General features: G+C 39.2%; 1 protein-coding gene across 3 annotated transcripts; it reads right to left on the reverse strand.

Annotated features, from left to right (window-relative positions):
• Nucleotides 1-2,365: 2,365 nt before the first annotated feature.
• On the reverse strand, nucleotides 2,366-8,551 carry LOC110015718 (serine/threonine-protein kinase pim-1). 3 transcript variants are annotated; one of them, XM_020706411.1, is made up of 11 exons: nucleotides 8,418-8,551; nucleotides 8,108-8,305; nucleotides 6,942-7,190; nucleotides 6,428-6,490; nucleotides 6,225-6,319; nucleotides 5,971-6,018; nucleotides 5,668-5,889; nucleotides 4,782-4,959; nucleotides 4,536-4,706; nucleotides 3,610-4,403; nucleotides 2,366-3,303 (listed from the first exon to the last, which is right to left on the reverse strand). In XM_020706411.1, exons 1-10 carry the CDS (start codon nucleotides 8,437-8,439, stop codon nucleotides 4,312-4,314), a joined length of 1,338 nt encoding a protein of 445 aa, XP_020562070.1. In that variant the 5' UTR covers nucleotides 8,440-8,551; the 3' UTR covers nucleotides 2,366-3,303; nucleotides 3,610-4,311. The 3 variants fall into 3 exon arrangements, with proteins under 3 accessions (XP_020562070.1, XP_020562068.1, XP_020562071.1); XM_020706409.1 differs by having other exon boundaries at nucleotides 8,108-8,308; XM_020706412.1 differs by lacking the exon at nucleotides 6,428-6,490 and having other exon boundaries at nucleotides 8,108-8,308.
• Nucleotides 8,552-13,022: the final 4,471 nt, after the last annotated feature.

A 13,022-nucleotide genomic window follows, 5' to 3' on the forward strand; every position in this document is an offset into this window, starting at 1 on the left:
GATGTAAATTGTCAAACTATAGAAGAATAGTTGTCTTTCTTTCAGTTTTATTAAAAAAGAAGGAAAGATTGGTGAAAAGATTACCAATACCAGAAAAAAGTTTGAAAGCAACATTTCATTTCATTTGTTTTCTAAAGATAAAAAAAGTTGCAAAAATAAATATTACCATTTTTAATGTAGTTTATTATTGTGATTTCCAGGATTTTTACATTTTTAGGCCACAAGTTTCCTACATTTAAATATTTGAATATTTTAGAAGTCAATAATTGTCTGTTTTTTAAACAATAGTAATTGTGAAACAATTACCATTATTTAACATTTGTTTCTGCCCCAGGTGGAGGAGTTTAAATGCCATGGGGTCTTGTTCACGAGTGAGGGAAGACCAGAGCGTGAGATTGACAGGCGTGGCAGCGTCCATAGTTATGTGGCCGCTATATCGGCCTGTTGTGGTGAAGAGAGAGCTGAGCCATAAAGCAAAGGTCTCAATTTACCAGTTGATCTATGTAACAATACTCTCCTATGGTCATGAGCTCGATTTGTGAACCTCACTGGTGTCCATGGATTACATGAAATCTTTCCACCTTTATCCACCTTTGTCATGGTAGGGAGAACACGTCAATGTAAGGGTGGGGTCATCTAAGATAGCACAAGGGTTAAAGATAGGAGGAGAAGCTCTGTCATCCGCAGGGAGCTCGGAGTAGAGCCGCTTCTCCTCCACATCGAGAGGAGCCAGTTGAGGTGGCTCGGGCATCTAGACCGGATGCCTTCTGGACGCCTACCTGGGGAGGTTTTCCGGGCGTGTCCCACTGGGCGGAGGCCCCGGGGAAGACCCAGGACATGCTGGAGAGACCACGTCTCTCTGCTGGCCTGGGAACGCCTCGGAGTCCCCCCAGAGGAGCTGGAGGAAGTGGCCGGGGCGAGGGAAGTCTGATCATCTCTATTTAGACTGCTGCCCCTGCGACCCGGTCCCAGATAAGCAGAGGTAAATGGATGGTAATTGTGAAAATATTAACAGTAATCCTCCAAATTGAAAGGAATAACACACAAACACAACCAGCATTATTTTTTTTTTGCCCCTACTTGATAGAAAAACCCATGAATACCTGTAAATGCTTTACAACCTGTAGCATTTGTTTATTCAGGTTAGCAACAGGTGCATGTATCTTACTGTGCAATTGTTGCATTACTAATAATAATAATTAAAAAAAAAATTAAAACAGAAATTGCAGACGGAAAGCATGAATAAAAAACTGTAACCCAATTCTAAAGGTCTTAGAATCACTAACTTTAATCTGAAAATGGAAACATGAAATTTAAAGAAAAGTTGCATAAATTAGTGAATTATGCATATTTCTCATAAGAACCATTTAGTTCAATGAAACCGCAAATATCAAGCGCTGATTGTGTTCTCACAAGGAAATGAGGGAAAACAAAGAAATGCGAAGATTTACCTAAAATGTGAAGCGTTCACAAAAATATTCTGCAAACTACTAATATTGGGCAAACCACAGTCACAGCAATCTGGTTCTTATCATGAAGACCCACAAATGTAATCAAACAAGCGCAATAGAAAAAGAAGGGGACCTGTTCTGCCCTGAAAAAGCTTGAAAAATAGTTAACTAAAATCACATTGATGACTCCTTGGGGATTCCTGCAAAGCCCTGTCTGATCTGACAAAGGAATTTGTGCCAAACTTTAAACAAAAGGAACAAAAAAGATGTTCCTTTTTTTGCTTTTAGATCCTTTCTTTTACAGTTTTTCCCCTTCAGTAGAAATTGAAGTAAAAATTCAAAAACGGTTTGATATTTGTTGGTTTAAGACAATATTTGACGGGGTGTTTGATGGGATGTTAGCTATAGCAATTAACCTGAAATCCACGTGTTCAGCTTTGAATCCACAACATTGGTGAAGAAATGTGTTCCTGTAGCTGTGATGCTGCACTGTAAACCCGAACAAGTTACCAAAACTCATTTGCCACAATTATTTTCAGTTGTTTGACTTAAAAGTCAGATTTTTCCATAACATAAAAGATGTAATTGTGTGCTACTTGTACTTCTTGATAACAGTAAAATTAAAAGTGTTAATTTGTGCAAATCAAATATTGGCATTAAATATGATTTACATTTTCCTGTTAAGACAACTTAATCGTTATCAGTTACTATAACTTACCAGTTTCGAGCTTTCAAGCCACAGGAATAAGTTTGCATAACTTATCCACAACAACATCATACTGTCAAAATACTGTTAACTTAGTTTGGAAAGAAAAAAAAACTTGTTTTTAGACCTTGTTTTTTAGTTTCTGTGTTTGACCAACAAAAAACAAAAAAAACACAAACAATGAAAAAAAACATGACAAGTCTTCCAATTTTGCCCTCTTTATTTCACCAATTGTAGTGCCAGATTTGAAAAACCAGTTAGGGGACGTGCAAGTGCTTTTTAATGGACTGTTTTTTCTTTAGAAGACCTAGTACGCTTTAATGCAGGCTCTTAATTTTGTTTTTTGCTTTGTCAGAGTTGCAAAAGTTCACTTAGAGAGCCATTTCAGGTTTGGACGGTCCTATTTTTACTGATTCTTTTCAAGAATTTTAAATCCCAATTTATCAAGAAAAGCTAGGTTACGGTATGCAACAAATAAACTTTGAGACACGTCTTTAAGATGTGGGAGAAGGCCAAAGGGCCCGGAGAAAACCAACACGCGTGTAATCTGTCTGTGAACTGTCTTTTTAACTACAGACTATTGGTTGTCCCTAAGTTTCTTTCTCCCCTGTATTCAGTTTGGGTTGGTCGCCCCTTCCTAATGCGTTTTTCCCTCTATACGTTTGGCGCATGCTTTAGCAATATGAATCCTCATTTCATCTCAGTTATGTCTAATATTCTTTTATTGTTTGAGATCTTTTATGGAAATTACAAAGACTTTATAAATGTTTTCTTGATTAGCTGATTTTTTCGGAATGCTAACACTGTGGTTTCTATTTGCTTCTTTTCGGAAAATAGTCAGATTCCCTAAACACTATGAAAGCTTGTTAGACTTAAGTACGCTTCTAATTAAAATGATTTTTGCGATTCTAATTTTACGTTTTTACAGATGAATTAAAAAGCCTTGCCTGGTTTTTGCACGTCCCCTCCTAGTTTTTAGGTTTTTCTTTCTACCAATTAAATCCACCCGGTTTGGGTGGAGCACGCTCCTCTCCTGCCCAAGCTCTCTCTGAAGACGATGGCAGGGGGGTTAAAGGAGCTGCAGAAAAAGTGTGCTAGCAGCACACTGTAACAACCCCCCCACCAGCACCACCACGCCAAGGAGTCCTGTTGAAAAGAGAAGAACAGCATGTCAGGAAATGACACTGCTGGAACATCTACAGCTTTATTTTGGGGACATTTGGTTTTTTTACATACTGTAGTGATTGTCTAGGACAGGAGTCCCCAAATCCAGGCCTGGAGGGCCGGTGTCCTGCTGGTTTTCCAGAATCCCTGCCTTATCTGCTGCCGATTACCTGGATCAGGTGTGTTTAGCCAATAAGGTGCTTCAATGGCAGGTTGGTTGGAAAACGTGTAGGACACCGGCCCTTGAGGCCCGGCGTTGGGGACCCCTGGTCTAGGATAACAACTCACCAAAATTTGAGACTCCCAAGGTCCCGCCAACTCTCTCTGGAGGACATCCGCACATGGCATTCCCGAAGGTCACAGCAAAACAGACGAGTCCTGATCACTGGAACGAAGAAAACGAGGCAGGTCTTACCGGGAGAGTCAGCATTAGAACAATCAGTGGAGACAGAGAACCCAGAAGGCATTTAACACCAGTGAAGAGCCTTTGTCCAGTTTTCCTTTAACTAGTTAACTAACTTTAACCATCTGGATTTTCAATTATACCATACTACATTTTATTTGAACAACATTCTGTTTTTTAACGCTGCCTAGTGCCGTGTTTCCAAACATCAAAGCAAAAGAAGACTGAAAAAAAAACAAGTGTATCGTTTAAGTTTGGGGTAATTTAACAAAAGTGTTGGTAAACACAGGACCTAGTAATCATGGGAAATGCCACTTTTTAAACCAATTCCAATTTTAAATCTGGCATAGTTTCCTACATAGTACTAAGAGTAAAAACGGAACCAACTTTCATTTTATAATAATGCCATCATTTGCCCCAAATTGCAGCTAAACTTTAGTATTTATCATTTTCCTTTACACTCTACATTTATATTCTAAGGTCAATTTAGGCTTGTGATTTTTGTCAAAATTTTTAAACTTTTTAAAATTTCAGACTTTTGAGTTCTCTGTCCCTGTGTGTGGGTGTGTATGTTTGTGTATGTGTGTTTATCTGAGCCATGGATGGTGGAGGAGATCTTGGAGGTTGGGGCGCTGTTCTTCAGAAGTATTTAAACAGGCTTGGAAAAAGTCTTGGCACTCTGGAGAAAGTAAAGTAAAGTAAAGTAAAGTAAAGTAAAGTAAAGTAAAGTAAAGTAAAGTAAAGTAAAGTAAAGTGAAGTAAAAATGAAGGTCAGAGCCCAAGCATCCATGCAGAGACAGAGATTTCTTACCTTCTGACAGTTCATCGTCAATCATCTGATCCCCTTGGAGAAAATGTTTTGTGGAGAAATCATTGCAGTAATGGAGGGTTTCATATAGAACTACTCCAAGCTGCCACACTGTGGTTGTTCCAGGGCTACAAAAGCCTCTAAATGCTTCTGGGGGGGCATTTATGGGAGTTCCTGGAAAAATAATAAACATTAGTCATATTCATGCTCATTTGACATGTTTTTTATGTGTAGATGCAGATCTTCTACCTGAATATCTGAGGATGGAATCCTTTTCTGCCATGCAGCTCACTCCAAAGTCTATCAGACGAGCTTTTGGTGTATTTGTGTGGGTTTGAATGAGGATGTTATTAGTTTTGATGTCTTGGTGGAAGATATTTCTGTCCTCAAGGTCTATGGCTGTGCGAATCAGCTGCTTCATTATGATCTGAAAGAGATAAAAAAGAAGTAATAAGCTGAGGCATCAAAGCGAAAGCCTCCTTCTAAAACAGCATTCACGCCGGCCTCGTCAAGATGCGTTCAGGTTCACTTCCAATGAAAAGTCTCTGTGAATGTGCGTTTTGGGCCGTCACCTTTAAAACTCTCGCTATGCACTTTTTCACGGCTGTTTTCATGCTCCACGTACAAAACGCACGACCATTGAACGTGTGTTGCCAGTCAAACCAGACTGAGTTCTGATCAATGAACTCGGATTTAGTTATGAAGTATGGATGACATCCCCTCCAATTCACAAAAGTTTACATTTTGTGCCCAAATCGAGAGATTTGCACTGCTTCAACATTTTGCACCAAGCCCCTTCCAACTGTAGGTGGCAAACAAGGGCTGGGAAATAGTGGAAAAAGGCGAAGAAGCCCACCCCTGCTTGTCCAGTGTGAAAACAACGGGCTAAATGCGTGTTCAAGAAGCCGCGTTTAGCACGTTCTTGATCACGCATCACATGCCCAGTGTATATGTAGCTTTAGAAGTACTCTTCTTTCTAACGTTCTTAACCTGCTGAAAGCTACTTTTGCTTCTGCATCAAACACTTCACTACTTTGTGAAACAAGGTTGCATTGAATAAACGTTTCAGCTTCAGGAAGTTTCTGCAGAAACAGACAAAACATCTCAAACCAACACAGACTGCACACGGGCCTACCTTGGCTTCTTCTTCTTGCAGTGTGCCTCCTTTGCTACAAATGTAATGAAGTAGGTCCTCACAAAGGATTGGTCTCTCCATGACCAGGAGGATTTCTCCACCTATCTCATACCAGTCCAACAGGGCTACTGGCGATGCTTTTCCATCTGAATGAATGGATTCCTCTTCTAACATTAACATTATGGCCACTTCAGAGGGAACCATTTTTCCATTGCCATCATCCTGAAGAATCAAAACAGAGAGAGCATGCGGAAAAGAAGCATAGAAACCCATTTACAGCAGAGATACTCAGAAACAACTTACCATTGGTTTATTTGGGATTTTACGTTTGAAAATGTGCTTGATGGCTACCTGCAAGACACAAACAAGAGCATTTCTGACAGTGAGAGGACTGACAGGAGACAAACTGGGATCATTTAGATTTCCCCTCCATCAAAATCTATTTTAATTTAGACCATTTAGACCACAAACATCAACAGTCTGATTATAAATTAATATGCCCAAGTACTTTTCTCATGCTTTGATAAAAAGTCTGTAGCTGCAAATGAAACACTTACTGGTAGGTTGTCAGATTTGCGAAAGCCCTCATATATGGATCCATAACCTCCTGAAGCAAAGTAATCTTCTTCCACATATTTGGCTTCAAATTTATCTGGACACAAAAAAACAGAAATGCAATGTTAATTTATTATGGAAAATTATATTATTAAAAATAAAGTAATAGTATAATCAAACAGAAAATTGTACTAAATCATCAGACCTTTGTCGGTAATCAAATCGTCCCTCTCTGAGGAGGTGGGAATTTGTTTGGCGTCACTGGAATCTGAAAATGACAGGAAAGGGTTTTCTTATTGCAGAGCATTTCTTTTTGTACACCTCTACTACCCCTTTGTGCTAAAACTTAGAGGCAAAACTGTATTTAAGGGTTTTTTAAATATGTATTTTTTTAAAAATGGGCTGAGCATTTTAGGAAGCAACCTTAAAAAAGTTGAACCACAGACAGTTGCTTTGATTGTAACAACTAAAACATTTTAAGGTTCAGTACATTTAAATTAGTGTGAGTGCTTAGGAAGTGTAAAATATGTTGATGTAAAATAGAGACATTCATTTGGTTGCAGTGTTTGCAGTTAAAGCAGACTTAAAAACAAAGACAACTTGTTTTCATGTTTTGAGATAATCTGAGAGGAGTATGTCCTTAATTTGTTATGACAGTTTTATTTTTGATTTTTTTTTGTCCCTTGGGAAAACCATGGGGTCTGTGTCAGCTTATTTACCTTTTGGAGGAGTTTTCATCTTCTTTGACTCAGTTGTTTTTTCTTCCTTTTTGTCTTCCTGTCTTTTTCTCTTCAGTGTTTTCACTGGGATGCTGGTAGATGGTTGAGAAGGCTCAGATTCAGAAGGTTCCTGGTTTATATGTTTAGTCTTCTGTTTCTTCTTTCTAGGGAAAGGCTGCCTCTCAACGTTTTTGGTTTTTCCATCCTCTGAAGACGTCTCATCATGTCGTGCCATGTTAGTGCTAGACTCTGAAAATGAAAAAAAAAAAAGAACAACAAAAAAACAGCTAAATTACTATAGAATATTTATTTTATATTTTCATCGTTCACTGCTCGAGCTCACATAAAGTATGGCAATGTGTTGGGGGCTTTTATTTGAAAAGCTATATGAGTTGAGATGTTATCACAAAAACACAAAAACCAAAGGTTGTCATCGTTACGAAGAAAACGTGTGACTAAAAGTTTTGCCGGGACTCTCATTTACCAGTTTATTTTGGATTGTCCATGGCAGAATCTTTGTCTGTGATCGTTCGCTGTTTATTACACAAAAACTTGAGTAAATCGGAAAATCTTTCCCTAGTCTAAAAATATGTGCTTCACTCTGGAGCTCGAAGAATGTTATGGCTTAACCGTGTAGCTTGGCAACTTATAAAATGGGGTTCTCTGATATCAGTGATGTCACAGTCAGTTGCTAAGTTACACAGCATGTGACTTTGGCTACTTTTTAGTGTTTATGTTTAAACTGACACATTCTGAAAGCACCTCAGTGTAAAACCTTTTCGAAAATGTGATTTTTACTACATATATACTGTTGTGAAATGTACGTTAAATGTTTGGACAATTGTAAACCAGTGTTATAGTCTTGGACAGTCGATTGCTGTAATGAGCTTTGAGGCCCACAAACTTGCTTCTACGTCTTACAAAGCAGACTTAAAAATAACAGCAACTCAACCTTTGAGATGGTCTGGGAGGAGTGTGACAATATGGTAGTTTTTAATTTGTCGTGCTTGTTTTATTTTTTAAATTTTCTGACCTTTAATTTCGTTTTGTAGCACTGTACTGTCAAACTATTACAGACATGTCCTTTACAAATAAATTAGAATTGGACCTATTCTGTTCAGGCTGCAGGTTGTCCTGTTGTTTGGGGTCTGTGTCAGCTCATTTACCTTTCAATGAAGTTTTCATCTTCTTTGGCTTTATTATTTCTCCTTTTTCTTTGTCTTCCTGTTTTTTTCTCTTGAGTTTTCTCACTGGGGTGTTGTCTTGGGTGCTGGTAGATGGTTTTGTGGGCTCAGGTTCAGGAGTCTCAATTGGCCCAGGGAATGTCACTTTTTTCTTCCTTTTAGGACAGGTCTTCCTCTCAACTTCTTTGGAAAAGCAGGATGAGTTAAAATATCATAGCAACACAAAAAACAAACTTCAGCATTTTTATGAAGCAAACGTGTGACTAAAAGTTTTGCCGGGACTCTCATTTACCAGTATATTTTGGATTGTCCATGGCAGAATCTTTGTCCGTGATCGTTCGCTGTTTATTACACAAAAACTTGAGTAAATCGGAAAATCTTTCCCTAGTCTCAAAATATGTGCTTCACTCTGGAGCTCGAAGAATGTTATGGCTTAACCGTGTAGCTTGGCAACTTATAATATGGGGTTCTCTGATATCAGTGATGTCACAGTCAGTTGCTAAGTTACACAGCATGTGATGTGCATTAGTTTACTTTTTGGTGTTTACATATGAATCGATACACTCTGAAAAATACTAAAACATTTGTGAAAAATGTGATTTTACAACATATGTACTGTATTTTTCAGCCCAGAGGTCCAACAAATTATATTGTGCATAAAGCATAAAAGCTGTCATGAACATGATTTGACTACACTACCCATAATGCCAAGAGGAACGAAGCGGCAGGGGATTGGTCAGAGTGGTTGATAGGAAGCGTTTCCTGTGAACTGACTTTTAATTGTATATTTTCTTTATTAAAAATGAATCCATTGAATACTTAAGTTTATTTCCAGTTGCAAAGTTTTAAATGTCCTAGAATGCTAGAATGCATCACCCAGTCCACCAAACCCCTCATAAGTGGAACTGCTTTTAACAGCTAATCAGAGGTTGTGGCTGTTCAACTAGGCCCAGCAGCTCTCAGATCAGTTTCTGAGCCCGTTTTCCGAGTCTTTTCACTTTAACCACGGAACACCTTTTTCAAAGAAATGCAAAACTTTGCTTGACATTACATCAATATCTAGACTTGTTAAATTACACATACAGTCAATTTGTGTCAATTTCGACACTGACAAGGAAACCTTTGACAAAAAAAGGTCAGTTGATCCCACGAGTAATGACGCTGCTCCATCTGATCCTCTCTGTAGATACTTTAGCTGCAGAATCTGATCAGACAGAAGTGAATCAGGCTTAACTTCAAAAGCTTTTTTCCTCATTTCCTTTCCAGCAATTCAAAATAAAACCCACCTGAAGTGAATCTGCTTGTTTTTAACTCAAATGTATGATTACTTTAATTACCATAAAAAAATACATTCCTTTGGCTTTCATTTTCTGCCATCACTTCATCTCTGCTTCTCTTGGTATAAATGGTAACACAACCAAACCACACTGAGAGGAACAGGCCTGGCAGTGCTTAAAACATCCAAATGTCAGACCATGACATGCTGCCAGCTGCTGGTGGCTTTGAATTGCCAGCGGTAGTGATGGCGGTGTGATTGTTTCATTATAAGATTTGGTCAAGGTGTCAAAGAGGTTCCCTGTGTCGGCGCTGGAGCTATTAGGCTCAATTTCAGTTGCCAGAAAGGGGGAAAACTGAGCCAGCTCTGTGCGCCACAGTCAGAGTGGCCTTAAAGAGCCACTGAAAGGGTCACAAAAATTACTATTCATAACACTTAATGGCTTATGAATTAAGTTTTCCTCCAAATTATTGTAATCACACACACAACAAAAAAGGTCATTGGGATTTGGCTTTGGAGACCTCAGAAAACACGGTGAACTTATCATGTTTCCTGTGGTTCTTTTGTGTTTCCCTTTAAACAAACCAGATTTTGAAACTTTCATAAATCAGAAGGAGAACTGCAAGTGCGGTCGCAGTTTCTGCCTTTTTCATATTGAAAGAAAAAGATCTGGTTTGTTTGGATTCATTCAAATGAATGCTGGTAGAATTGTACATTTAGGTGTGTTTGTGTGCTCAAACTTTGTCGCCAAGTAAAACCAGAGGTGGCAAAAAAAAAAAAAGATGGAGGCATGCTGGTCGAATTGTGAAATTTCAAGCATTCAGAGCAGACAGCAGAGATCAAACTTCATCTGCAGCAGGACCTTAAATAATGAACCTGATAAAGAAAGGAATTTAACACAAATTCAAGTGTTCAAAAACAGAAATAGAAGAAAGGAAATCAGTCCCACTCCCTATGAATAAAAATGTATTCACTTCCTGTGTATCGTGAGTATTAAAGAGTGTCTCTTCTAACACGCTGAAGCTGAAGGGCTCCTACATCATGTAGCGATGACGTTTCCCCAAACAAACCCTATAAAAACGATCACTGAAATGCTGGAAATGTTCATATCAAGACAGCACAGCATGGAGTGGATTCCATGAAACTCACCTAAAACCCCCAAACCCTTAGTTAAAAGTCCCACTCCTATTTTTAAAAGGTTACCAGTAGTCTTTTACATATGATTATGAAGATTTTTATGGAAATCAAAAAAACTTGTGTGGCTACCTCTGCCGGTTCCAAGCCCGGTTTGAGAAGGTTGCGTCAGGAAGGGCATCCGGCGTAAAACATTGCCAAATTTACCATGCGACTTGTTCGCTGTGGCGACCCCTGATGGGAGAAGCCGAAAGTGGAAGAAGAAAAAAACTTGTGTGAGACATAGTTTCTGCAGAGCGATTTATCAGAAATTCACCTCTGAGTTGTGTTTCTGTGTTGGCACAGAGCAACCCCTTCCTGTCATCCATGACTGAGCTATCTGTTTACATGCTCTGTTTACAGCCCCCCTCACCCCAAACCCTGACATTACCAGTGCAGCAAAAACAGCAAGCAACATCAGAGCTATTCAGCCGTACAGTTCTGATCCAGATTCCAGCTCAGACGAAGACACACATGGATCTATTTGTTTGCAAGTGGATGCTTCCGAATGGGGCAAAGCAAAGAGCTTGTGACCCACCCACCGCATATTCTACGTCACAAATAAGATCTTTGTCAAACAACATGTTTTTGTCCGCTCCTGTTTCATGTAGATTTGAGTAAAGAAATACTCAGAAACACAAATGTAATCTTCATTTTCTTTATGTACATCTTCCATCATGAGAAAAATAACATAAGAACATGTTAAAATCACCAAAAAAAATCATTTTCATTATTGTGGAAATAGTGAGCCACAAGGAATAGAATTCATCATTGTGTATTATCTCACATACAATGGAATTTATTTATATAGACTAAACAAGTTTTGGAGCCAAATTGAAAGTTAGCATGCAGACGGCCTCCATCAAAATGGTTAAACTTAAATTGAGGTTAGTTTTTTAAGTAATTTAAAAAAGATGAGAAATATGATGTTTTTCTATAAACCAAAAAGCTTTTATAGGCAGACTTAGGTCATGTCATAATCCAAGCATTCGTTGCCCAGTTTATGGTCCACCTACATCAAGTATTATTTTGAGAAAACATTGAGCAGGTTAATGAAAAAAAACATGCAGCTGATGATAAATCAACAAGAAAATAATAATAAAGCTGCCCTGTAATGATGTGTGTCATTACATGTTGCACTAACAGATGCTGGATGGTTTCCTTGCTGCGCTATTACCGTTAATAATTGGCGCACTTGTGAAGACTGACAGTCTGAGTCATATTACCATAGGTCAATTTTCAAAATTGCATGTATGACGTGTCCACACATACACGCGGCCATTTTCTTTTTCTTTTTCTGAGCCGCTCGCAGATTAGATGTAATAGACGTGCCGGGAAATGTGCAGTGCAGAGAATGTCAACCACATGTTCAAACATAAAGAGACCTGTGAGAATTGAGACAAGCACTCATAAGGTTAATCAAATGTAATTTCTTCATGGTCTCTCTGCTTTAGTCAGCCTGTCATTTTATTATTCTAGATTTCTGCTATTGTACAACAATAATCTGTGCATGGCTGAGCTCTGCCACACTAAATTAGCTGCAAACAGAAATAGAACAGAGTGAGGGTATGCATTTCCCACCTTGGAAATTGGCTGCACACCAGCAACATGTGGGGAAAGTAACTAATTAGGAGGTGGGGGGAACAGAGCAGATTTGGGGCGGCTTTGGATTACATGGAATAGTTTTCTTCTTCGGCTGCATTTCTGTGGTCAGCGTGATGGAGGAGGCCTTGTCTTCATCAGGAGCAGATCTGACCTCTAATGTGATTAACTGGCTGACCAGAACAAAAGAAACTCAAGGTTAAGAGTGGAAGAAGAAGAAGAAGAAGAAGAAGTGAGGTCTGCGACTTCTCATCTCAGGGGTTTTTTTAGCCCGGGGGTGGCGTCTCATGCGTGGCACCGATCCAGGCTTGAAGGAGTGTTAAACCTCTCAGGATGCGGGGAAATGGAATGACAGGACTCCTTTAAGCTCCCCCTCTGTTCTTGTAATGGACTCCTGAGTCGACGAGGCAGGGTCAGAAACATCAGATGTTCATTTTCCTCACATGAGACTTCTTTTTTCATCGTTCCCCCTTTTAGCCGTGTTGCCTTTCAGATTCCTCTGTGGCTCCATCTCTTTTACCCAAAGAATCAGAGTCCTATCAGTGAAATCAAAGGTGATTATACAGCTCACTAGTCATTTAGGATCTCTGCGGCTGCGGTAAGTATGTACTGTGGGCCGCAGCCCCAAAGTCTCTGTTTATTCAGTGAAAGTGCTCTGTAATTTATTTAAAATAATCTATTTTAACAAATAAAGAGGTCATTGAGTGAGCGCACTGCTGCAGGCTCACATTTAAATACCTCTCTAAGAGCCTGACTGGCTGACAGGCTGCTGAGCTGGCTGGACCCTGAGGATGCAGGGGCAGGCCTTCTTCTCTGGACGGCGTGATTCCCCATCATCCGAAGAGC

The sequence above is a fragment of the Oryzias latipes genome, chromosome 10 (genome assembly GCF_002234675.1).
Source record: "Oryzias latipes chromosome 10, ASM223467v1".
Classification (NCBI taxonomy): domain Eukaryota; kingdom Metazoa; phylum Chordata; class Actinopteri; order Beloniformes; family Adrianichthyidae; genus Oryzias; species Oryzias latipes.